At 50.6% G+C, this 24,706-nt stretch overlaps 2 protein-coding genes across 8 annotated transcripts in view; both read right to left on the reverse strand.

Annotated features, from left to right (window-relative positions):
• Nucleotides 1-7,863, reverse strand: part of Fbxl18 (F-box and leucine rich repeat protein 18) — a 40,754-nt gene extending 32,891 nt beyond the window's left edge. For 2 of the 4 annotated variants that reach the window (XM_026407175.2, XM_026407173.2), the window contains exons 1-2: nt 7,741-7,863; nt 2,769-2,861 (exon numbers count right to left, since the gene is read on the reverse strand). In XM_026407175.2, the coding sequence (XP_026262960.1) occupies nt 2,769-2,804 (36 nt within the window). In that variant the 5' untranslated portion in view covers nt 2,805-2,861; nt 7,741-7,863. The remainder of the gene's footprint in view (nt 1-2,768; nt 2,862-7,740) is intronic. The other 2 variants (XM_026407176.2, XM_026407174.2) reach the window with 1 other exon arrangement.
• Nucleotides 7,864-17,310: 9,447 nt separating this feature from the next.
• Actb (actin beta) lies at nt 17,311-20,814 on the reverse strand. 4 transcript variants are annotated; one of them, XM_077802524.1, is made up of 6 exons: nt 20,732-20,814; nt 19,661-19,789; nt 19,321-19,560; nt 18,432-18,870; nt 18,163-18,344; nt 17,311-18,055 (listed from the first exon to the last, which is right to left on the reverse strand). In XM_077802524.1, exons 2-6 carry the CDS (start codon nt 19,781-19,783, stop codon nt 17,912-17,914), a joined length of 1,128 nt encoding a protein of 375 aa, XP_077658650.1. In that variant the 5' UTR covers nt 19,784-19,789; nt 20,732-20,814; the 3' UTR covers nt 17,311-17,911. The 4 variants fall into 4 exon arrangements, with proteins under 4 accessions (XP_077658650.1, XP_077658649.1, XP_077658653.1 ...); XM_077802523.1 differs by having other exon boundaries at nt 19,661-19,792; XM_077802527.1 differs by lacking the exons at nt 19,661-19,789; nt 20,732-20,814 and adding an exon at nt 19,179-19,217 and having other exon boundaries at nt 19,321-19,360.
• Between the last annotated feature and the right edge of the window lie 3,892 nt (nt 20,815-24,706).

Raw genomic sequence — 24,706 nt, forward strand, 5'->3', positions numbered from 1 at the left:
AGAGCCCAAAGAAGCACCCCTCCCCCATCCATGAAAAAGCAGGTGCTTTAACCAAATAACTGTGGAGCAAAGAACTAATGATATTCTTCAAAAAAAACCCTTTTAGATCTGCAAACCAGGATCAAAGATTAGAAAGAAGTTCACTGTGTTTAGGAGATTTTTTCCACTAATGGTGTCATCTAGTCAACTCTCAAATATTTTATACTCAAGGATGTGACCAGTCACCTAGACCCACTGATGAAAGCTACTAACTCCAGTCTCTGATGTCAAGCTCTACCCTTACAGATCCTAGGCCAGGAGAACTGTCAAGAAGACTACAGAGGACACTAGTATCTAAATCTCACAAGAGGCTGTGGTGACCACAGGAGACACTGCATATCATGTCCTCAGAATGCCTGCCACAGGGCTTGTGGGAGCATGATCACTAGGGTATGTAAAAACAGAGGAACCATCACTGAAAAAGAAACATACAAGTCCAAAAAACAGCATCTACTAGATGAATAAATCATGTTTTTATTTTATTAACTTTTTAATTTTGACATGGGGGTCTTGCTATTGTTGCCCAAGGTCTTGCTGTATTGCCAAACTCCTTGGCTGAAGAGATCCTCCTGCCTCAGCCTCCCAAGTAGGCAGGGCTACAGGCATGCATCCCTGTGCCTGGCTAGACTAATGACATTTAAAATCTTACAGTAATAAATAATAAAGAGGGCACAACTTATCTCCAATTTTCAAACTTCTTGGTTAGAAACTCATCTTGGTAGCTCCAAAAGATATCCACACATTTCATTTTGCTTTGCTATAAACACCTGGCAAACTACAAGGTTTTCTTCCCTAATCTGGGGCTGTGGTCCAAATGCTCAAGGCCTTTTGGATTTGTACAACCAGCTAGCATCTAAGGCAACACCACCCTGAACACGCCCAATCTTGTCTGATCTGTACAACTAGGAGGGAGGGGGGCTGAGCCTCTGCTAATGTGACAGGAAATTCCCAAATGAAGGACAAAGGAGTGCTTAAGGGGAGCACGGTCCTTCCCTTCCCAATGCTGAGGGCCCCCTCCCTAATGACCACTCCCAGCAGAGCGCCCACCACCATCCCTTCTGCTGCCTTTTCCAGGAATTGTGTCTACGCAAACCTTCATCTGCAGTCCGCCTTCTTCCACTCTGCTTCCTGCACACATCTGTAGGGAGGGAAGCCTTGAGTTTGTGAAAGCTCAGCTGCTGCCATGGCAACCGTGAAGCCCATGGAGGAAGAGCCTGACTGCACACCCCGCATTGGGGCCGGCTCCCCTGGAACTAACTGTGCCATCCCCCACCTCCCGCCCAGCCCTCCCCAGGCCCCAGAGGTGTCCCAGAGGGTCTCCCACCTGAGCTTCCCTACAAACAAAGAAGAATCCCCCATCCTCTGGAAAGGGAAGCCACAATGGACACCAAAGGACACAATCTGTACAGAAGGGCATCTACCACAAAGGTCAAAAGTTCAAGGACTCATCAAGACAGGATAAGGCCTTCCACCTTCCCTCCATCAGGAAGCAGCAGACAGAGGAGCCTTTCCCTGGGCCGTCTTCCCACCTCCACTGTGACAAGGGTAGATGATAGCCATCAATTCAAGCCTACTGATGTTCCAGGTCGTATTCTGGGCCTACTGTTTCCAATCACAAGTGACTTTCCCTCAGCACAGTATTTCCTGGAGACCAGTCATGGGGATCACCCAGGCACCTCTTAAAAACTCAGATTCCCTGCTGGGGGTGTAACCCCAGTGTTAGAGGGTTTACCTGGCACATACAAGGCTCTGGTTCAAAGGGTCCTCAGCCAAAAGGAAAAGAAAAGGACCAGATTCCCCGATCAGGCACCTGAGGCAGGGACAATCTCTATCAGCAAAGAGGACTCCAGAGAGGGCCAAAGCTGAAGAGGGAGGAGCTGTGAGATAACAAGACTCCCCCATCCTGAAACCCAATTTATAGACTTATTCAAGTAAGAATGCCACAGCAAGCTCACATGGGGAGATGGGAACAGGGACAAATCACAAAATCCTCAGCAGCTCGGAGCAGAGCACTTGACCAGCTGTGTATTTGATCCCCAGCATTGTTAAAAATAAGTAAATAAATAAATAACCAAAAAATGCTGGGCGTGGTAACTCACACCTGTAATCCTGAGTAAGAAGGCTGAGGCAGGAAGATAGCTGAGTTCAAAGCCAGTCTTAGTAAAATCCTCTCTCAAAATTTTAAAAACTAATAAAGGCCTGAGGATATGGCTTAGTGGTAGAGTGCCCCTGGATTCAAACCCTAGTAGTGGGTGGGGGGAAGCCAGCATCATGAGATTCCTACAGGTATACTACTATAGTTAATCTCTTTCTTTCTTTCTTTTTGCAGTGTTGTGGATAGAAGCCAAGGTCTTGAACATACTAGGCAAGTGCTCTTAACTGAGCCACATCCCCATCTCCCTGAATTTTTCTTAAAGCCACCTAGAAATCACAGAAATTCAAATGATGCCAGGCACAGTGGCACATGCTTATAATCCCAACAGCTCCGGAGGCAGAGACAGGAGGATTGTGAGTTCAAAGAAAACCTCAGCAACTCAGCAAGGCCCTAAGCAACTCAGCAAGACCCTGTCTCTAAATAAAATAGGGCTGGAGATGGGACTCAGTTAAGGCCCCTTGGTCCAATCCCCAGTATCCAAAATAAACAGTGCTCATGAGCACACAGGAATGCAATCCACTCCCTCCAACCAGCCCCAGCACATTCCACAGATCATCTTTCCCATACACTGTACCCCAAGTAAAAGATGTAGCCTGTTAGTCCACAGCATGACCCCTCAGGCTTCTTGTGGGGACAGCATCCACATTCTGCAGCAGCACTAATGCACCTAGATGAGAGGAGAAACCATTGGGTAGCAGTTCATAACACTCCCATCCTGGGAAGTAGCTGCTGGGTTTGCAACAGCCTGGTCCAAACTCAGGCTTCCTGAGACAACTTCTCTAAATTAACACACCATGCACTCAAGAAAGGAAGCTTAGGACAGGCAAGACCCTAAGGGTGTGGACCTGGACAGAAGAATGGGCTCCCACAATTTGTTTGTTTGTTTGTTTTGTGGTGCTGGGGATTTAACTCAAGGTCTTGTGCATGTTTTATTTCACAAATTAAGAACTGTGGGGCTGGGGATATAAGCTCAGTTGGTAGAGCTTGCCTTACATGCCCAAGGCCCTGGGTTCAATCCCCAGCACCATAGGGGGGTGGGGAAATCTACTAACTGAACTCTTTTTTGGTACTGAGGATCAAACCCAGGGGTACTATACCAGTAGGCTACATCCCAGTCCTTTTTTTTTTTAATATTTATTTTTTAGTTGTAGTTGGACACAATACATTTATTTTATTTATTTATATGTAGTGATGAAGATCGAAACCAGGGCCTCACACATGCTAGGCGAGTGCTTTACCGCTGAGCCACAACCCCAGCCCACATCCCAGTCCTTTTTAATTTTTATCCTGAAGCAGGGTTTCACTAAGTTACTGACTAAATGCTGTGGCTGGCCTGGAATTTGTGATAGCTTCTCCACTACACCAGTAACCACTCCTGGAACAGGGATTTTACTGCAGTTTAGGCAGGGCCTCACCATGTTGCCCAGGCCGGGCTCAAGTGATCCTCCCATCTCAGCCTCCTGAGTCCTTGGGACTGCAAGCCTGCACCTCCACACCAGCCCATCTTGAACAGGGATTTTTCTTTTTCTTTTTTTTTTTTTTTTTGGCACTTTACCATCGAGCTACATCTCTAGCCCTTTTTATTTTTTATTTTGAGACAGGGTCTAAGTTGCTTAGGGCATCACTAAATGCCCTCGCTTCAATCCTTTCAATCCTCCTGCCTCAGCCTCTGGAATCACTGGGATTATGGTATGCACCACCACACCCAACTGAATGGGAATTTTTTAATGCCCAGGAGAAAGAGGCACGGAACCAGATGAGGCACAGGGTCACCTGCTGCAGAATCATTTGAAGTGCTATTAAATGAAGGCAGAGCCTACTCCTTTATGCCCTCCTTACCATCCTACCATCCCCACCCAACATCATACTCTAGTTCCTGCTTGGACTTACTTTTTTTTTTTTTTTTTTGTACTGGGGATGGAATCTAGGGGCACGTTAACCCTAGTCCTTTTTATTTTTTTAATTTGAGACAGTGTTTCACTAAGTTGCTGAGGCTGGCCTCAAATTTGTGATCCTCCTGCCTCAATACCCCAAATTTCTGGGATTATAGGGGTGCACCACCACGAATGGCTTTAAATTTGCTTCTGGCAACATGGTTGAAATGGATCTGACTCAGAACTAAGATGGCATGCCAAACCTGGCTAAAAACCTGGAGAATTACAAAAGGACCCATATGGCCAGACATGGTGGCACACACCAATAATCCGGCAGCTCAGGAGGCTGAAACAGGAGAACTGCAAATTCCAGGCCAGACTTAGCAACTTAGCAAGGCCCTAAGCAATTTAGTAAGATCCTGTCTCAAAACACAGAAAGGGCTCTGCATGGTGGTAAATACCTGTATTTCTAGAGCTCAGGAGCCTGAGGCAGGAGGATCTCGAGTTCAAAGTCAGCCTGATCAAAAGTGAGGCACTGAGCAACTCAGTTGAGACCTGTCTCTAAATAAAATACAAAACAGGGCTGGGGATGTGGCTCAGTGGTTAAGTGCCTTTGGGTTGAATCCCCAGTACCAAAAAAGGACCTATGATTGCACCAGATGTTGTGGTACATGTTTGTAATCCCAGTGATTCTAGAAGCTGAGGCAGGAGGATCACAAGTTCAAGGCCAGTCTCAGCAACTTAGCAAGACCACCAACAAATAAGTAAGACCATATCTCAAAATAAAAAATAAAAAGTACTAGGGATGTGGCTCAGTGGTAGAGATCCCTGGATTCAATCTCTAGTACCAACAACAAAACCAAAAAAAAGATTTTACTGTAGTTTTGACCATCCCTTCAAAAAAGAGACCTAGATCTCTATATTTTGGGTAAAATCAACCTCCCCTCTCCTCCCATGAGGAGGCTGCCACAAAGCAGCCTCACTGGTCAGTAAGCCCCACACTTCAAGAACAGAAGGAGCCTTTGAAACAGCACTCCATAAAACCAAGGTATCAGATCCCCCAAGCACATAACAGCTAATTGGCAAGAAGAAACCCCCCAGTTCAGGAGCAACTCCAGCGTGCCCCCTGGATGCACGGATTCTGAGGTTCAGAGGAGCTTCCTTTACTTTACCTTCTGTTCCCAGAGCTTTTGCTTTCATCTCCAGCCCTAGAGACTCTTCTTTGCTAGACCCTATGTTGCCCTGGGGCACAAACAGGGGCACAAATTAAGAACTACCCATTGGATCCCCCTAACCTCACCTCTTCCACATCCTTCTTTAAGTTGCTGGAAAGATTCTAACACTAGAATTATGGTGCTAGCTAGTAAACATGACCTTTAAGCTTCTCTTTTATCTTTGGAATTTCTACTTCAGCTTAGTCCAAAAAAAAAAAAAGAAGCCAGGTGTGGTGGACAGGAGGATCCCTTGAGTCCAAAAGTTTGAGAATAGCTGGGCAACAAAGGGACACCCCTATTTCAAAAAAAGAAAAGAAAATTGATCAGTTTTGTACAGCTGGATCAGATACATAAAACGCTGGTGTTACAATTTAGCAATTATAATGGGTGCTTCTTTGGTACAAAAATTATGTTGTTTCAAAGTAATTAAAATTAATATATAGAAAAAAAACAAAAGAGCCCTAGTTCTTGAAAAGTGGTGCAGTGTTGGACAATTGCATTTGGGGAAAAGGGGTACTAGGAATGGAACCCTGGGAGGCTTTACCTGAGCTACACTCCCAGCCCTATTTATTTTATTTATTTTGGGGGGGCAGGGTACCAAGGATTGAATTCAGGAGCACTTGACCACTGAGCCACATCCCCAGCCCTATGTTTTTGGGGGGTGAGGAGGGGTACCAGGGATTGAACTCAGGGGCACTTGGCCACTGAGCCACATCCCCGCACTATTTTGTATTTTAGAGACAAGGTCTCACTTGGTTTCTTAGCACCTTGCTTTGGGTGAGGCTGGCTTTGAAGTCGCAATCCTCCTGCCTCAGCCTTATGAGCCACTAGGATTACAGGTATGCACCACCCCGCCCACTTTTATTTTTCATTTGTATTTTTCTCACTGAATTCCTGAGGCAGTCCTCAAACTTGCGATACTCCTGTCTCAGCCTCCCAAGTTACTGAGATCACATGTGCACCCTTCAAGCAACTGCATTTTAAAAGACTTCCAAAGTCAGACACCCCATCCTGGAATCAGATAGTGGGGACGGTTACACGGCCTTGTTAATACAGTTCTTAAAAATTCACCGAATTGAACACTGTATTAGAAATATGTGCAAAAATGCTCAACAATGATCAACTAATAAATACTTGCTGAACCCTAGTTATAAAAAACAAAGTTCTAAATACCATAAGGAATACCAAGTATACAAATGGACATAAAATCTACAGACTCTATAGAGGTTGCATTTTTATTTTACAAGATAGAATTGTATACTTTGAAAGAGTGAATCTTGTGAATATGAATTAAATCTCAATAAATAATTTGACCATCCCTTCAAAAAAGAGACCTAGATCTCTATATTTTGGGTAAAATCAACCTCCCCTCTCCTCCCATGAGGAGGCTGCCACAAAGCAGCCTCACTGGTCAGTAAGCCCCACATTTCAAGAACAGAAGGGGCCTTTGAAACAGCACTCCATAAAACCAAGGTATCAGATCCCCCAAGCACATAACAGCTAATTGGCATCTGCTAATACAGCAGGATACCCCAGAACTCTTGAGGGAACTGAAGCTTCCTGACCTTTCAATGGACAGTCTGCAGTTAGGTCACACACCATTCCCCATCAATTAGGGGCCAGAGGAGCCACTTCTGGCCAAATTCACTTCAAATAAAGAGTCGCTCTCAGCAAACCCCAGCCATCTTCCACCTACCCACCTCCCGTGCACAGCCATCTTCTTCATACCCATGTTCCATCCACTCAGAGGGAAATACTTGAACCTCTGCTTGAACTCAAACATGCTTCTAAGATTTAGAAGTGAACCCACCGCCGAGTTTTGGAAGTCGATAGATACAAACCCAGGTACACACGTAGATAAGAAAGAAGCTACTAATCAGCTCATGAGCCCTGTTTAGCCCTTTCCTGCAGAGAATACCCTGCACCACATCACAGATCGTGCTGGTATCCCCCAACGGACCCAGATTTGTAGAGCGTTTGGGGAAGGAATTCCAGGATAAGCCCTAAATCCCTAAGTGAACTGGCTTTTCCTCCATCACCCTCCACCAAGTCACACACTCCAGATAGGGTACTCCAGAGAGAAGGGGGCTAAACTGCAACTGAACAGAAACAGAAAAGAGGGTTGGAAGTGGGAACGGAGGGGCAACGTCCCAGAGCTGCGAGGGCCAAGCAGGAGACAGGGGCCTGGAGCAAGGGCCTGGAAACTCAGGGGACGGAATGAGGGGAGCCACTTTGCCCATCAAAGATGTGGGATTGGAAACCGGTTGGGAAACACAAGAGGGAATTGACAACCTGTGACTTCGGAGCAGGACGGGGGCCTGGGAGGAGAGCGAGAGGGGGCGAGGAGGGGCCAAGAGCAGGGGAAGGGTCGGGAGGGAGGAGTCAGGTGGGATGAGGGGACCGAGAGCGGCCGAGGCCACCAAGGCAGAAGTAGAGCAGAGAGAGGCGCAGACCGTACCTCTCCAGAGCTGGCCATGTCGCCGGCCGGCCGTGCCGCGGCCGCAGGAGCCGCAGCTCCGAGGCCTCCCGTCTGCCCCGCCAAGGATGCTGGAAGCCGGCGAGTCCGCGGCTCAAGAGACCCGGCAAGGGGCGGGGCTGAACACAACTTCCGGCGCCCGCAATACGCACTTCCGCTCGCCTACAGCGGACCTAGAGCCGCCATTTGGGGTGTGGCGCCTCCGGAGGAATAGGGCGCATAGAGCCTCGCAGGTACCCAGTTGCCTCCGCCTACTTTCTGAGCGCATTCTGCAAACCCTCCGCTTTCTGCATGTTCCCTTCCAGCTATCCCAGCCTCCTTCTGCCGGCCCAACAGGCCCCCACCAACAGGCCTTTGCATTAGCAGTCTACACTGTCCTCCCTATTGCAATCCACCTGTCCACCATCCGAAAGATTGCATAGCCTGCTCCCCACCTTCACCACTCAAACTCGCCCGCGTCCCATGGTACGTTTCTTCATAGCTCTTGGCACCATCCGATCTACGTGTCTTTTTTTCTTAAGCCCACCCTGCCCCCCCGCCATAAACGGGTAAGCAAGGATGGGATTCCTAGAACTAACCCTGGCATGTAGCAGACACTGAGTCAATACTTGCTGAGTACGTGAATGGGTGGACATATGCCTTTCCCCCTTAGTGCTTGCATTTAAAATAGCTTACTGCTAAAACTCCATGGAATAAGTTCATGCTTTGGAGTCAGAACTGGATATGGATGAGGACACTGGTTTTATAGGGCTGCCCCAATTTATCCACTTGTATTTCTGGAAGCCACGTGTTCGAAATGACATCGGTACAAGGATGTGCTCCCTCCAAAGGCTCTAGGAAACAAATCTTTCTTGCTTTTTTCCCTGCTTTTGGTGGGTGCCAGAGATCCTTGGCGACCGGCCTGGCAGCAGCATCACCCCAGGTTCTTTCTCTGTCTTCACCTGGCCATCTCCCCACTCGGTGTCCCCATAGGTCCTCTCCTGAGAACATTAGTCATATTGGATTCAAGAGCCTACCTTAAACTGGTGAGTACCTGTAATCCAGCTATTTGAGAGGATGAGGCAGGACAGGAGGATAGCAAGTTCCAGGCCAGCCAGGGCAACCTAAGTTGAAACCATGTCTCAAAATAAAAATAAATAAAAGCGGGCTGGGTTTGGGTGTGGTCACTCACACTTGTAATTCCAGAGACTAAGGAGAGTGAGAATTGAAAGTTTGAGAGTAGGGCTAGGGATGTGGCTCAAGCGGTAGCGCGCTCGCCTGGCATGTGTGCCGCCCGGGTTCGATCCTCAGCACCACATACCAACAAAGATGTTTTGTCTGCCGAGAACTAAAAAAAAATAAATATTAAAAATTCTCTCTCTCTCTCTCTCTCTCTCTCTCTCTCTCTCTCTCTCTCTCTCCCCCCCCCTCTCTCTCACTCTCTCTTTAAAAAAAACAAAGTTTGAGAGTAGTCTTGGCGATTTATCAGACCCTGTGCCAAAATAAAAAAGGCTGGGAATATAATTTAGTGTTAAAGCATTGCCTAGAGTGCATAAGGCCCAGGGTTCAATCCCCAGTATCTCTCCCCCCACCCCTCAAAAAAGAACACCCAGTTTAGTCCGAAGTTAAGTACAACTTCAGACATTGAAAAGAAAAAAAATGGGTGTAGCCAGGTTCAGTGGTACACACCTGTAGTCCCAGCCACTCTGTATGTTAAGGCAGGAGGATTACTTGAAGCCAGCTAGAGCAACATTCAAGACCAGGTCTCTTCGAAAGTGTGTTAATGGCTGGGTACAGTGACACATGCCTGAATTCCAGCAACTCAGGAGGCTGAGGCAGGAGGATCTCAAGTTTTAAGGCCAGCCTCAGCAATATAGCGAGGCTCTAACTTACTGAAACCCTGTCTCAGAAAAAAAAAAAAAATGAAAAGGACTGGGGATGTGGCTCAGTGGTTAAGCATCCCTCAGTTCAATCCCTGGTACCAAAAAGAAAAAAAGCATATTCATGAGAGTTCCCATTGTTTACTATTGGAACCTAATTCTGGCCCACCTCTACTTCTGCCCTCCTGACCCTATCTGTCTTTTGGCTCCTCCCTCTACCCTTTCACCTTCCCTGATCCTGTGACAGTGAAAGCTTGAGATGCTTGCACAGCCACTGCATGTACTGAATTCTCCTTGGGGGATGATGCTTTGCTCCTGGATGGTGCTTCTCCGTAACTCAAGTGTCACATCCTCCTAGTAGTCTTCCCTGGAATTTTCTTTCCCAGCCTCCTGGACCCATCCCATCTGTAATTATGTATGTGTTTCACCATGGCAACTTATTTATTTTCTGTCCCCCAATAGAGTAGTGCTTGATAGTTAGCCGCCCTTCAGGGATGTTGGCCAAATCAGTGATTAATGAAATGAGATACTGCTTCTGAGTGTCCATGGCAGAAGAGCAAATCCATCAAGAGAAGCTAGAACCAAGACTACTGCTGCTGGTTCTAGGGAGGAAGGAGTCACCCACTCCATCAACATTTCCTTGGCTGCCCCAATTGCAGGAATATTCAAGTTGGACACCTGTATGCATTGGGCTCAAGGACCCCCAGAGTGGAGCTGGTGCCAATGGCTTGTTGCTCCTACCCTCTCGTGGGCCTTTCCAGGGGTGTGGGGACAGGTTTGGGGACACTGCTTCATAGCATCCCCAACAGATCATGGTCTGAGAGCAGTGTCTGGCTGGCCCCAGTGTAGAACAGAACTTGGAGCCCAGGGCCAAGCACTGGGCCATGGAGTTCACTGAGAACCCAGGTAGAGGCTGGAAATGAAACAGGTGGTCTCTGACGATCCCCACACCCTTCCCATTCATTTCAAAGTGGAGGCTGGAAAAAAGCATCACTTTCCTAATATAGATGAGAGCAGCATGGCTGCCCGGGGCAGGAGGTGGTTTAGTGTTCCAGCACTTGCCTGGCATGCACGAGCCTTGAATTCCATCCCCAGCACCTACAAAATAAATAAATAAATAAAAATAAAAACAAATGACAGAAGCCCACATTCCCAGCTGCTGCTTGTAACTGGCCCTTTCTGTTGGGATGGCACTGGAAATGTCACCAATCCCCAGTCCCTTCATCCCCATCTTGCAGAGGAGAATGTGGATCGCTGAGGGTCACGAAGCAGGGATTGGAGCCCACCCAAGAAGGAGAGAGTCCTGCAGTTCAGCATCCTCAGCTGTTGTAGAGAGGAGAGAAGCTCAAGGAACTGGGAGACTGCAGCCAGGGATGGAGTCGGGGACAGGGCTTTCAGTAGTGCCTGCTGGAAGAGCGAGCCACTGCACCTCCCCTTTGGTGGCTCTTTGTGTGCTAGGCACAGGCTGCAGCCAAAGTAGTCCCCATCATCTCTACCTTCAGAGTGTCCATAGAAGCAATTTTTTTCCCCCAATACTGGGAATTGAACCTAGGGGCGCTCTACCACTGAGCTACATCCCCAGCCCTTTTTATTTTTTACTTTGAGATAGGGTCTGGCTAACTAGCTGAGGTTGACCTGATACTTGGGATCCTCCTGCCTCGGCCTCCTGAGCTCTGGCATTATAGGCATGCGCCACCGCATCTAGCTCAAAAGCCATTTTGAAGGACCCATATCCTTTCCTGAGCTCCCACTGCAGCATACAAATGCACAGTGTACTTTGCAAACTGTATAGCTGGAGTTGAAACCTTCCTATCCCACAAATAGCTGCACACCCATGTCTGCAGCAGCTTTACTCATAATTGCCAACATTTAGAAGTGGCCAAGATGTCCTTCAGTAGATATGTTCATCAGCTTTCTGTGGCTAGAACAGAATACCTAGATAAATCAACACAAAGGAGGATTTCCATCCAGTCTCACCTTATGGCAGCCAGGAAGCCGGAGAGAGACGAAGCTGCTGAGATCCCAACATAACCCTCAAGGGGCCCCTCACCTATCTAACTTTCTCCTACGGGCCCCACCTCCTAGTTTCCACCACCTCCCAATAGCATGATTCTCTGGGGACCAAGTCTTCAACACATAGACCTTTGAGGTCTAGACCTTCCAGCTCCAAACTATGACACTAAGTGAATGGAGAAACCATGGTGCCTCCAGACAATGGAATATTATTCAATAATATACTGAAGGATTTGAGCTCTCGAGCCATGAAAAGACGTGGAGCTTAATGGTGGATCACTTACTTGCCTAGTGCGCATGGGGCCCTGGATTCAATCCTCAGTACCATGGTGGGGGAGGGGGAGACACATCCAGGATGGGGCTGGGATGGGGCTCAGTGGTAGACTGCTTGACTTGCCCAAATTAAATCCCTAGCACCTAAAGGAGAGAGAAATGGAGGAAATTATGATTTTCTTTTCTTTCTTTTTTTTTTTAAGAGAGAGGGAGAGAGAGAGAATTTTAATATTTATTTTTTAGTTATCGGCAGACACATCTTTGTTTGTATGTGGTGCTGAGGATCGAACCCGGGCCGCACGCATGCCAGGCGAGCGCGCTACCGCTTGAGCCACATCCCCAGCCCTCTTTTTTGTCTTGTTTTAGGAGCTTTTCATTATCTTGTTTATTTGCAATATTGGGTATTGCAAATGCTCACACATGCTAGGCAAGTGCTCTGTAGCTGAGCTACATCCGCAGCCTTGAAATGCATATTATTAAGTGAAGGAAGACTGTCTGAGAAGGCAACATACTTTTTGATTCCAACTGTAGAACATTTTGGGAAAGGCAAAACTATTGTGAACATTACAGAGATCAATGGGTGGGAGAAGAGCTCAGTGATAGAGCATTTACCTGGCATGCATTAAGCCCTGGGTTTCATCCCCAGTACCAAAGAATTAGCAGTTGCCAGAGGGTAGTGAGAATGGACAGGTGGAACACTGAGGGTTTTTAGGGCAGTGAAACTGCTCTGTAGGATACCATAATGGTAAACTCATGTTATTAAACTGGGCACGCCTGTAATCCCAGCAGTTTGAGAAGCTGAGGCAGGAGGATTGTGAGTTCAAAGCCAGTCTCTGCAATTTAACAAGGCCTAAGCAATTCAGTGAGACCCTATCTCTAAATAAAATATAGAAAAGTGCTGTGGATGTGGCTCGGTGGTTAAATGCCCCTGGGTTCAATCCCTGGCACCAAAAATAAAGAAAGAAATGTATGCAAACCTATTGGATGTACACCACCAAAAGGGAATTGTAATGTACATCTGGGACTCTGGGTAGTAATATTGTATCCATGTATCTTCACCAGTTGTAACAAATGTAACCCTTTGCCTCAGGGTGTTAGCAGTAGGGGAGGCCGTGGGTGGGTGGGTAGGTGGGAACAGGAAGTACTGGGAACTCTCTGTACTTTCCCTTCAATTTTGCTACAAGCATACAACTGTTCTTAAAAATATTGATTTGTGCCAGGTCTGGTGGTGTACTCCTATGTTCCCAGCTGCCCAGGAGGCTGAGACAGGAGGATTGCAAGTTCAAAGCCAGCCTCAGCAACAATGAGGCACTAAGCAACTCAGTGAGGTCCTGTCTCTAAATAAAATACAAAATAGGACTGGGGAATATGGCTCAGTGTCAAGTGCCCTTGAGTTCAACCCCCAGTACCCCCCAAAAAATACACACACAGTCTCAAAAAATAAAAATAAAAAAGGAACCAGGCATGGTGGCACATGCCTATAATTCCAGCAATTTGGGATGATGAGGAAGGAGAATCTCAAGTTCAAAGCCAGCTTCAGCAATTTAGTAAGACCCAAAACAACTAAGCAAGATCCTTTCTCAAAATAAAAAATAAAAAAGCCTGGGGGATATAGCTCAGTGTCTGAGCACCCCTGGGTTCAATCCCTAGTACTGAAAAAGAAAAAAATGTCTCCTTGTCACAGTGGTCCCCCACCTAGCACTATGGGCTGCTCAAAATGTATGTTGGGTCAGGTGCAATGGCACATATCTACAATGGCAGACTTAGAAGACTGAGGCAGGAGGATCCCAAGCTCAAGGCCAGCCTGGGCTACTTAGTAAGATCCTATATCAAAACAAGCTCAGATTGTGGCTCAGTGGTAGAGCGTTTGCCCAGCATCTGTGAGACACAGGGTTTGATTCTCAGCACCGCATATAAACAAGTAAATAAATAAAGGTCTATTAATAACTAATAAAAATTAGATTTTTTAAAAAAATGTAAACTGGGTGTGGTGGCATACACCTGCAATTCCAGCAGCTTAGAGGCTGAAGAAGATCTCAAGTTGAGGCTGGAAGATCACAAGTTTGAGGCCAGCCTCAGTAATTTAGCAAGGCTAAATTGGCAAAGCAATCCTGGTTCAATCCCCAGTACCCATACCCGGAAAAAAAATAAAAGTTTACTATATAATAATATGGATGAGGGCTGGGGATATAGCTCAGTTAGTAGAGTGCTTGCCTCACATGCAAAAGGCCCTGGGTTCAGTCCCCAGCACCAAAAAAACAAAAAACAAAAATGGTGTGTTGGATGAAAAATGATTGCATGGGCTGGGCACGATGGTGCAGGCCTATAATCTCAGCGCGGCTCGGGAGGCTAAGGCAGGATCGCAAGTTCAAAACCAGCCTCAGCCATGGCGAGGAGTTTAGCAACTCAGTGAGACCATCTCTAAATAAAATACAAAATAAGGCTGGGGTTGTGGCTCAGTGGCTGATACCCATGAGTTCAATCCCTGGTACAAAAAAAAAAAAAAAAAAGGTTGCACATCCAATAAATGACATTCATTTAAAATGAAAGAAAAATGACTGCATGGACAAAGGACCACCAGTCAGTGGTGTGAGCTCAAAATGATTCCAGCTTATGTTTCTTGGTGACTCCAGCCAAACAAGATATCCTCTCCTCTGTGCCTTTACCACTGAGGGTCCAGGGTGGCCACCCATCAGTGCTGCCCCATTGCCTGCCCCTCTCCTGGTGCAGTGCAGGCAAACTCCTCCACAGCCTGTGCTCCACCAGAGTGTGTTCAGATCCTGCCACTGCCATCCCAGAATGTCCTACCCTCCAAACCTCAGTTTCCCAGAGGGAAGACAGCCAACCTGCAACAGCGGTATGACCAGGAGTAAGCTCCCTCCATCCACCCCATTGGGCTCCCTCCTTTAAGAAGCGTCGAGAGGGGGATGACCCTAAATCCTGGATCCGTGCATGTGCTGGGACTCTCCTCTTCTGAACAGTCTGTGGGGGTGCAGCTCTGTAGAAGCAGGGATGCCTCGCGGAGGAGGGACCTTCTGGTGAGGTGAGATTCAGCTCATAGAAAGGTGAACTTCTGGGGGAGCCCGCTACCTGAGCAGTGGGAAGCCTCCCTTCCCAGCTGTGGAGTCAGCCAAGGCAGAGCTAAGCTGAACAGCGGGTGGAGCTTCCACATTTCTGGAAAACAAAGAATTAAGGGTGGGAACCTTGGCTCATCAGGCCCATTGACCTGACCAGGAAGGCAGAGTAGGGTGGACACTGAGGGGGTCTCGGAAGCATTAGGGTCAAAGACAAACCTATGAGACTCCAGGCTTCTCACTTTCAAACTGCAAAACCTGAGGTCAGCCACCCGTCTTCTCAAAGCCTCAGGCTCCTAACCTGTGAAGTGCGTGCAGAGAGGAAGTGGGAGGCAATATGGCATTCCCTCACTCTGAACCCTGTGGGTGAGGTTGCTGATGACACTGGGTTTTCCAGCCTCAGATAGCCATCCTGGCTGCTTGTCCCAGAAAGGAAGGGATGGGCCAGAGGATTCTCAAAGCCCAAAGTGTCTTGTGTCTGAGTTGCACTTCCGGTGCCTTTAAAGGCAAAAACTGTTGGAGCGCCACTTTGCATAGCCCCGCCTACTGCTAGTGAGGTGCCTATTTCTCAAAGGGGGCCTTGAATAGTGATGGTTCTTTCCCAAGGCCGCACAGGTAAGACAACCCATGACCCATTCTGCCCTGGGGGCTGTCTAGTCTCTAGACCTCAGTCCACAATCGAGTCATGCCTATGACAGCAATGATACCACCCAGGTCCCTCTCTGGCCTGAGGCCACCTTAAGGATCCTTCCCCCAGGAAGCCTGGGAGGAGCCTCCCCATCTCAGAAGGCCGAGTTCTATGGTCCTTTGTTACCTTATTATCCAAAAAAGGCAAAATGGTTGCTTTTAAAAAATGTTTTTTCCATGAGGTGAGCTAGGGAGGCTGAGACAGGAGGATCAAAAGTTCAAGACCAGGGACTGGGGTTGGAGTGCTTGCCTACTATGTGGGAGGCCCTGGGTTCAATCCTCAGCACCACATATAAACAAAATAAAGGTATGGTGTACAACTAAAAAATACACATTAAAAAAAAAAAAAAAGTTCAAGACCAACCTCAACAATGTAGCAGGAAAAAAAAAGGGCTGGGGATGTACCATGTTCCTCAGTAGTCAAGTGCCCCTGGGTTAAATCTCCAGTACCAAAAACTAAGTCAGCTTTATTGAGGTACAGTTTGTTCTGATGCATGTCTATACCTTGAAATCACATTTGACATGATGCTATATTTTTTTATCAAGAGCCTCTGCTCTTCTCATTATCACAGCTTGTAATTGTGAACTCACTTCTTTATTCCTGTTGATGGTTTCCCCCATTACCCTGGATTCCTAATGAGGGCAGGGGACATTTGTTTTCCAGTATACCCCCAGATCTGGGACAAGAGTTTGATTATCAGTTTGTGAATGGATGGATGGGTGGGGTACTTGTTCTGATTGACAGTTCCTCCAAGGCCAGCTTATCTCGGCAACCTCAGGTCAGGCATAGTCAGCAGCCAATAAATGTTAGTGGTCCCAAGGTGTAACTTCCTTGCAAACTCACCACCTCAACGAGCTGAACCAAGAGGGCCCTATCTCCCTAAATCCTTCTGTGGGCCTCCAAGACTGCTCAGGGTAAGGCTACTTTTACCAGCGGAAGCTGCATTGTAAAGTGACAGGCAACTCCACTCCCTTTCCTTGCTGTCAATCAGCTTTAGAAGGGGAGCAGCAGCAGTACCAAGTTGGAGGCCGGCCTGCAGCTCCAGGTGATCCCCATCCTCTACAGCTGGGCCCTAGAGGATGAGCCTTGGACTGTTATAGGCAGATATCCTCCATCCATTCCTGAATCCTAGACTTCAGTTCAGTTCCCTACCCCATCAGGCTTTCTCTGCTGTGCCCACCAAAATCTGCAGATAGCTTAAGCCAAAGCACCATACTGCAGGTAGCTGGTGCAGAACTGGATGTGACCATGTCAGTCACCAGGACAGGACTCTTCCAAGAAACTGGTGAGGGTGGTGAAGGGATGTAGCCCAGGAGCCCTCCTTTCCCACTCCTTATTACTTGAGACTTGAGCCTCCACCAGGTAAATCAATCCATCACCAGGTATAGCAGGCACTAAGCTGTCACTCCACCATCCCAGCAAAGTGGATTATAGCTCCATACCCTTTCAGAAGCATCTCACAACCCAGGGTAACCTGGCATAGTGGGGAAGGCCAGGCCAGAGATTTTTGTTCTAGCAGGAGAACCTCAATCCCCAACCTCATGCAAGGATGGCTACTTTGTCCCCAAATACCAACCCACCTTCCTGAACACCCTCAACGGCCCACACACCCAACAATACCACAAAGCCACATTAACACTTCATCTTTAAGGTGTGCACTTTTATTGAACTGGTCTCAAGTCAGTGTACAGGTAAGCCCTGGCTGCCTCCACACCTTAGCCCACTCCCAGGGAGACCAAAAGCCTTCATACATCTCAAGTTGGGGGACAAAAAGGGGGGCCACGATGGCTGACCATTCAAAATAAAACAAAATAAAAAAGTATTAAGGCGAAGATTAAAAAAATTTGCATTACATAATTTACACAAAAGCAATGCTGTCACCTCCCCTGTATGGACTCGGGTGAGGACTGGGCCATCCTCCAGGAGGAGTGGGGCGGCTTTTGGGAGGGCGAGGGACTTCCTGTAACAATGCATCTCACTATATTTGGAATGACTATTAAAAAAAAGAACAATGTACAATCAAAGTCCTCGGCCATATTGTAGAACTTTGGGGATGCTCGCTCCAACCGACTGCTGTCACCTTCACCGTTCCAGTTTTTAAATCCTGAGTCAAAAGCGCCAAAACAAAAAACAAAAACAAAAAGGAAAAAAAAAAAACAAATAAAGCCATGCCAATCTCATCTCTTTTTCTGCGCAAAGTTAGGTTTTGTCAAGAAAGGGTGTAACGCAGCTAAGTAACAGTCCGCCTAGAAGCATTTACGGTGGACAATGGAGGGGCCAGATTCGTCGTACTCCTGCTTGCTGATCCACATCTGCTGGAAGGTGGACAGAGAGGCCAGGATGGAGCCGCCAATCCACACAGAGTACTTGCGCTCAGGGGGAGCGATGATCTGCAGAGGGAAGGACAGTCATTGAGAATCCTGGATGTCACAGCACTCCTACCTCCTGGAGTCTAACGTGACAGGACCAGACCAGCTCAGGCTGGGCAGACACTCACCTTGATCTTCATTGTGCTGGGTGCCAGGGCTGTAATCTCCTTCTGCATCCTGTCAGCAATGCCTGGGTACATGGTGGTGCCACCAGACAGCACTGTGTTGGCATAGAGGTCCTTGCGAATGTCAACGTCACACTTCATGATGGAATTGAAAGTAGTTTCATGGATGCCACAGGATTCCATGCCTAAAGGGAAATGACATCAGACTTCCAGTGTGCCCCAAGTGTGACCCTCGTGTAGGGAGGGGATCATAGAGTGGACTGTCAACTCACCCAGGAAAGAAGGCTGGAAGAGTGCCTCAGGGCAGCGGAATCGCTCATTGCCAATGGTGATCACCTGACCATCAGGCAGCTCGTAGCTCTTCTCCAGGGAGGAGCTAGAGGCTGCAGTGGCCATCTCCTGCTCGAAGTCCAGGGCAACGTAGCACAGCTTCTCCTTGATGTCACGCACGATTTCCCGCTCGGCTGTGGTGGTGAAGCTGTAGCCACGCTCAGTCAGGATCTTCATGAGGTAGTCTGTCAGGTCCCGGCCAGCCAGGTCCAGACGCAGGATGGCGTGGGGAAGGGCATACCCCTCGTAGATGGGCACTGTGTGGGTGACCCCATCACCGGAGTCCATCACAATGCCAGTGGTACGGCCAGAGGCATACAGGGACAGCACAGCCTGGATGGCCACATACATGGCTGGGGTGTTGAAGGTCTCAAACATGATCTGCAAGGAGAGAGGACTCGTCATACTCAGGAAGCCATCTGGGGCACTTAAGCCAGACTGGGGACATGCAGAGAGTGCAAGAACACAGCTACATGTGTGTGCTGGGTGGGGGTCTCAGGAAGGGGATTCTGTTCAGACCTACTGTGCACCTATTGAGTACACACTCCAAGGCCACTTTACATCAGCCTCATTGGCTTTGTCACACAAGCCAGTGTTAGTACCTACACCCACACTATTTTTTGAACACCTAGTCAGAAAGGCAAACGCAAGAGAAAGTTCTCATCTGGAAAAAAGCAAATAGAACCTGCCAAAGTTCCAAAGGAGACTCAGGTCAGAGAAGAAAAGTCCTATGGAGAATGGCAGAAGAAAGAACAAGTGAGAAAAGGCGTGGCACAGAAGGGCAAGGGAAGATGGTTGCAAGTGACCCTGGGGAGGTAGTCACCAACTGACCTGGGTCATCTTCTCACGGTTGGCCTTGGGGTTCAGGGGAGCCTCGGTCAGCAGCACAGGGTGCTCCTCCGGAGCCACACGCAGCTCGTTGTAGAAGGTGTGGTGCCAAATCTTCTCCATGTCGTCCCAGTTGGTGACGATGCCATGCTCAATGGGGTACTTCAGGGTCAGGATGCCTCTCTTGCTCTGGGCCTCGTCACCCACATAGGAATCCTTCTGACCCATGCCCACCATCACACCCTGTGGAGGAATAAGCAGGTATACTCAGCACGGATGCAGCCCCCAGGACCCCACCCCAGAGAACCAGCCTCGGAGGGTACATGAAGGCTGGCCGCCCTACCTGGTGCCGCGGGCGCCCCACGATGGAGGGGAAGACGGCCCGGGGAGCATCGTCGCCCGCGAAGCCGGCCTTGCACATGCCGGAGCCGTTGTCAACGACGAGCGCAGCGATATCGTCATCCATGGCGAGCTGCTGGCAAAGCGGCACTGTGACCGGGGGTCGCGGGCGCCCCGCCCTGCCTACTTCCGGCGCGCACAACCTCGGGCCGCCAGGGGGCGCCGGTGCGCGCCCAGCGCGGGGACAAAGGAAGCCGGGCCGGCCGCGTTATTACCATAAAAGGCAAACGCTGGTCGGAGGCGGCCCCACGGCGCGCGGCAGGAAGCCAGGCCCCCGCCCCCTCCCCACCCGGCGCCGGCCCCGCCTCCGCCCGTTCAAACAGCGCCCGGCGAACGGGCGCGCGCGCGCGCGCTGCAGCCACACCCGACGGCGCGGCAGGAAGCATGCGCAGGCGCCCTGGCAACCCCACCCCTTCCGGCTCGCAGCCCCGCCCCTAGCCTAGCCCAGGACGCGGCACCCTGGGCCCCAGCGCGCACGCGCAACTGCGCCCCTATCCCCGGCGCGCGCAGCAAAAGCGTCCCGGATCCCAGCGCGCACGCGCAGGAGCTCCCCAGCCCCCACCCGGCCCAGCCGGCTCTGCCGAATGAGCTCCCGGCACGGACAAAGACGTGCTAGCTACCCCGGCTGCACTATGCAGCGCGTCCTCGAACCCAGCCCTGCAACCCTTGGGCTTAGAGGGTTGCATCCCACCACCCACCAGCAAAGTGGCTTCCCAAGCGCCCACACCGCAGCCGCGGCTCTCCCAAGTGTCCACGCCGCGGCCCAGCGGCTCCCAAGTATCCATACCACGGCTCAAGGACTCCCCAGATCACACCACAACCCTAGTGGCTCTCTGAGCAACCAGAGTGGCCCAGTGGCTCCTTAAGTGCCCACACTGCGTCCCAGGTGGCTCCCTAAATATCTACACTGCGGCCTGCGGCTCTGCAGCGGCGACGTGGCCGCAGCCACCTTGGGCCCGGCCATAGGGGCCTCAGGGCCCGTCGGGGGCCGATCTGCACGACGCCTGAGCCTTACCTGGGTGGCGGGTGTGGATTGGCGGCGGTGGAGCGGCGAGGAGACTGTACTCGCAGGATGGACGCGGTCTCGGCAGTGGCTGCGCGTCGCGCCGCCGGGTTTTATAGGGCGCCACCGCGGCCGCTCGAGCCATAAAAGGCAACTTTCGGAACGGCGGGCGCTGATTGGCCGCGCGCCGCTCACTCACCGGCCTCGCCGCACAGTGCAGCATTTTTTCACCCCCTCTCCCCTCCTTTTGCAAAAAAAAAAAAAAAAAAAGAGAGCGAGCGAGCGAGAGAGAGAGAGAGAGAGAGAGAGAGAGAGAGAGAGAGAGAGCGCTTGATTGAGGAAGAGGATGAAGAGTTTTGGCGTTAGCCGCCCTTGGGTGCTGGGCCCTTGGGCCTGGCGTGCGCCCGTGGCCCACGCCCCACTGGATAGTGCCCGGTCCAAGCCCACGAGGCCTGGACCAGGCCTGGGCCCAGCCTGCGCGTCTCTTGTTCCCCCATCCACCCCGCGACCCACTGGGTGTGGATGTCACATGGGTAATTGCACCCAAAAGGGCGAGGGTCCGCACAGATGCCTGAGCGCCTGGCTGCCATGGGTTCTGGTGTAAGGAGCTTGTGGGATGTGGGACACCGGGGAGGTCAGGAGTCACTCCCTTGCCAGCAGCACCACAGTGGTCCAGAAAGCTCGGAAGGGGGGGGGGGGGCTCAGTTTGCTAAGTGTGTGGCAGACTGCTCAGACCTGGAGGGACAGAGGAGGATGGTTTGGGCATCTGAGGAGTCTCAGGGCCACACTCTAGGAGACAGGATGGGCTCCAGGCTCCCGATAGTTGGAGGTGGCCTGTGAAGAAAGCTCCAAACCGCCCCTGCCACAGGCCTAGGAAGAGAGTGTGCTCCACAGAGTAAAGAAACTTAGGGAACCATACTGTGTGCGAGGCTGTGAGTTCACACCCAGCCAAGGCCAAGTCTGGGCGGTTAGCTAGTGAGTGGCCCAGGCACTGCTGGGCGGTGGCCCACCATCCGTTGTCTGTCATGTTTAGCCACAGCTGAAACGTCCTCCTGGACCATCTGGAGGCTGTGGGGAGAAAAGATGTGCCAGAGAGGAGTTGGGGGTGGGGCCCGGAGCTTGAGACAGGCCAGAGAAGACCCTCTCCTTGTCACGGTTTCTCTCGCTGGGTCTGTTCACTGCACATCAGGCAAGAAGTGGGTGCAAAGGAGTATTCCAGAAGCTGCCCACCTGGCAGGGGGAGCCAAACCCACCCAGGGATCAGGGGCCCTGCCATCCCAGAGGGGTATCTGACTCAACTTAGAGGACCTTGTACCTCCTGGGTGCTGGTGAGGAGAACCTACATTTTCACATAAAGAAACCTGGGAAGGATGGTGCAGACAGGAGCAGGGAAGGCCTGCTTAGGGCCTTGCCGCACATAGTAGGTGCTCATTGAGTTTGTGTGTGGAAACCAGGGACGGATAAGTCCATATATGGATGAGGAACCTGGGGTCTAGGAAGAGGAGACTTGAGCCAGCTCTCGTGGTAGGAGGCTGGGGGCAAGGCACTTTGCAGGTTGCAGCAGCCACAGCGGGGGGGGGGTGGGAAGGGGGACCACCATCCAGCACCCAGTGGAGGCCGCAGCTCCTAGCTAGCATTCCCACAGAGCTGCCAGACACTTGACAAAACTCTCCCCCACCCCGAGTCACCGCCCTGGGCCTGAGTGAACTTTCCCATCCTTTCCACTCCCTGCCTTCAGGGGACGGGACGGGACTGCCCTGTCCCTGGCCTTGTATCTCTCCAGTCTTGGGCACCTCGCCAGCTGCCCCAGGACCGCCAACCTTGCAATTCACCCGTGGGTGGGGTGGGGGAGTGTGGCCCTCTTTGCTGCCTGTTGGTCAGGGATGCCTCAGGCTGTTCACGAACCCTGGTGGGGTGCAGGAGGAGGATTCTAGCCACCAGTGTCCCAGGAGGAGGTGGGAGGCTCTCGGGAGGCTCCAGGCAGCCACACCGGGTCAAAGCAGACCTGATCACCAAGAAGGACCTGCACTGCCACTTTACCTCCTCTCAACCAGGGGCCAGCCAAGGGGCAGGAGCTCCAGCCTCACCCGCCCTCAGATTGGAACAGTCCTAGCCCATCCTTCCACCTGGTAGTGCCTTCTTATGTGCAGCAGCCATTTTCTGGTGCTCTCCTATGCATCCTTCAAGACCCATCCCGGAAGACCCCTCGTAGGGGGAGCCCCTTAGCTTCTACACCTTGCTCTCCCCTTCAGGCCATGCCAACAGCACCAGGCTGGTATTTATAACTAGGCCTCCCCCATCAGACAATGAGCCCTTGCAGGTCTCCATCACCCCCACTTCCTCCCACTGCACCCACCCCAGGGTGCCATTCTGTTGAGTGAATAAATGAAGCCTGGGTCTCCTCAGCCCCGAGAAAGGGCCCTGAGAAAATGGCGAGTGGAGGAGGGGACTAGGCAGAGAGCCTGGGGTGGGGGCAGGAAGAACTAGAGAGAGAAAGCAGGTCTGGGGACAAGGAAAAGAGGAAGTGGAGGCAGGGGGAGACCGGGGCGGGAGAGGAAGTGGGCCAGTTCTTCTTTGCTTGGGAACTTTTGCCCTCGTGTGGTTTCAGATCTGTCCCTCGGGTGGGCCACCCAGCCACAGCAGCCTTGGCCCAGCTCAGCCAACAGGAGCCCCCTGCCCTAATTCCTCCAGGCAAGGGGACTTGAACAGTCCTCACTAAAGGCCTACTCCCTGGCTCTCCTCCACAAAGCACCCTGCCACCTTGCTCTGGGGACTCAGGTCCCTCCGCTACCTGGCCGGGGGGTGGGGGTGGGGTGTCCAGTCTCCATTTTGCAGAGCAAAAAACTGAGGAGGAAGGAGAAGTCCCGGCTAGACTGGAGTGGGCTCCTTGAGGGCAGGACCCCTGCACACACTAGGTGCAGGGGGGAGGTAGAGAATGGAATGAATGAGGGAGGGAGAGATGGAACATTCCAGAAAACACATCCCCTTTTGACAGAACTGATAAAGTCACCTGCCTAGGGCCAGTTGTGAAGAAGGCTAGGCTCAGAGCCCCTGAGGCGGGAGGCCAAGCCTCCCTCTCCCAGGCTAAAATGTTCCCTGGAATGTCCTCCCAGACAAGGTCCGAAGGCTGCTTCAAAGTCTGAATTCCTAGCCCCACCTCCTTTGTTAGCACAGAGAACAGCTGCCAGCCCTGGGCCACACAAGCTGGCTCTCCTGGCCTCCTCCCCTGTTCTTGGGATGTTCTTGGTTCAGTCTGAGTTTCTGAACCTCAGGACTCTTGGGGCTGGGGAGAGTGCATGAGATTCCTGTGTCTCCTGCCCAGCTTCTCAGTCTTCAGGGCCAGCTTCAAGCTGCCCTCTCCAGGAAGTCTGCCATGATTTCCTCCCTTCTTTACCACAACAGCAGTAGCTTTCTAGCCCAGAGAAAGCTAGTGACTCAATCAGGATCACCCAGCAAGGGCACCACCAGGAGCTGAACCTGAATCTTCTGGAACAGCTCCTGGATCATGCAACACCTGCATCCAACATACCAGCAACAATCAGCCAAGTACACCAGGCGCAATAGAAATATTCCTTTTTTTTTTTTTTTTGGTCCCAGGGTCACTTCACCACTGAGCCACATTCCCAGCCCTTTTTATTTGTTTTATTTTGAGACAGGGTGTCACAAAGTTGCTTAGGGCCTCACGAAATTCCTGAAACTTGTGATCCTCCTGCCTCAGCCTCTGGAATCACTAGGATTACAGACTTGTGCCCAGCTGGAGGGAACACTTTTTTTTTTTTTAAAGAGAGAGAGAGAGAGAGAGAGAGAGAGAGAGTTTTTAATATTTATTTTTTAGTTCTCGGCGGACACAACATCTTTGTTTGTATGTGGTGCTGAGGATCGAACCCGGGCGAGCGCGCTACCGCTTGAGCCACATCCCCAGCCCCGGAGGGAACACTTTTAAAGGACAGTCAGGGATGGCTCCTCTGAAGAGCTAAGCACCCCACT

The sequence above is a fragment of the Urocitellus parryii genome, chromosome 9, assembly GCF_045843805.1.
Source record: "Urocitellus parryii isolate mUroPar1 chromosome 9, mUroPar1.hap1, whole genome shotgun sequence".
Taxonomy (NCBI): Eukaryota; Metazoa; Chordata; class Mammalia; order Rodentia; family Sciuridae; genus Urocitellus; species Urocitellus parryii.

Coding starts and splice junctions, on each gene's coding strand:
- Actb (XM_077802524.1), bottom strand. CDS start 19,783: ATGGATGACGATATCGCTGCGCTCGTCGTTGACAACGGCTCCGGCATG. Junction 19,561..19,660: donor TGGGGCGCCCGCGGCACCAG/GTAGGGCGGCCA, acceptor ATTCCTCCACAG/GGTGTGATGGTGGGCATGGG. Junction 18,345..18,431: donor CTTCCAGCCTTCTTTCCTGG/GTGAGTTGACAG, acceptor ATTTCCCTTTAG/GCATGGAATCCTGTGGCATC.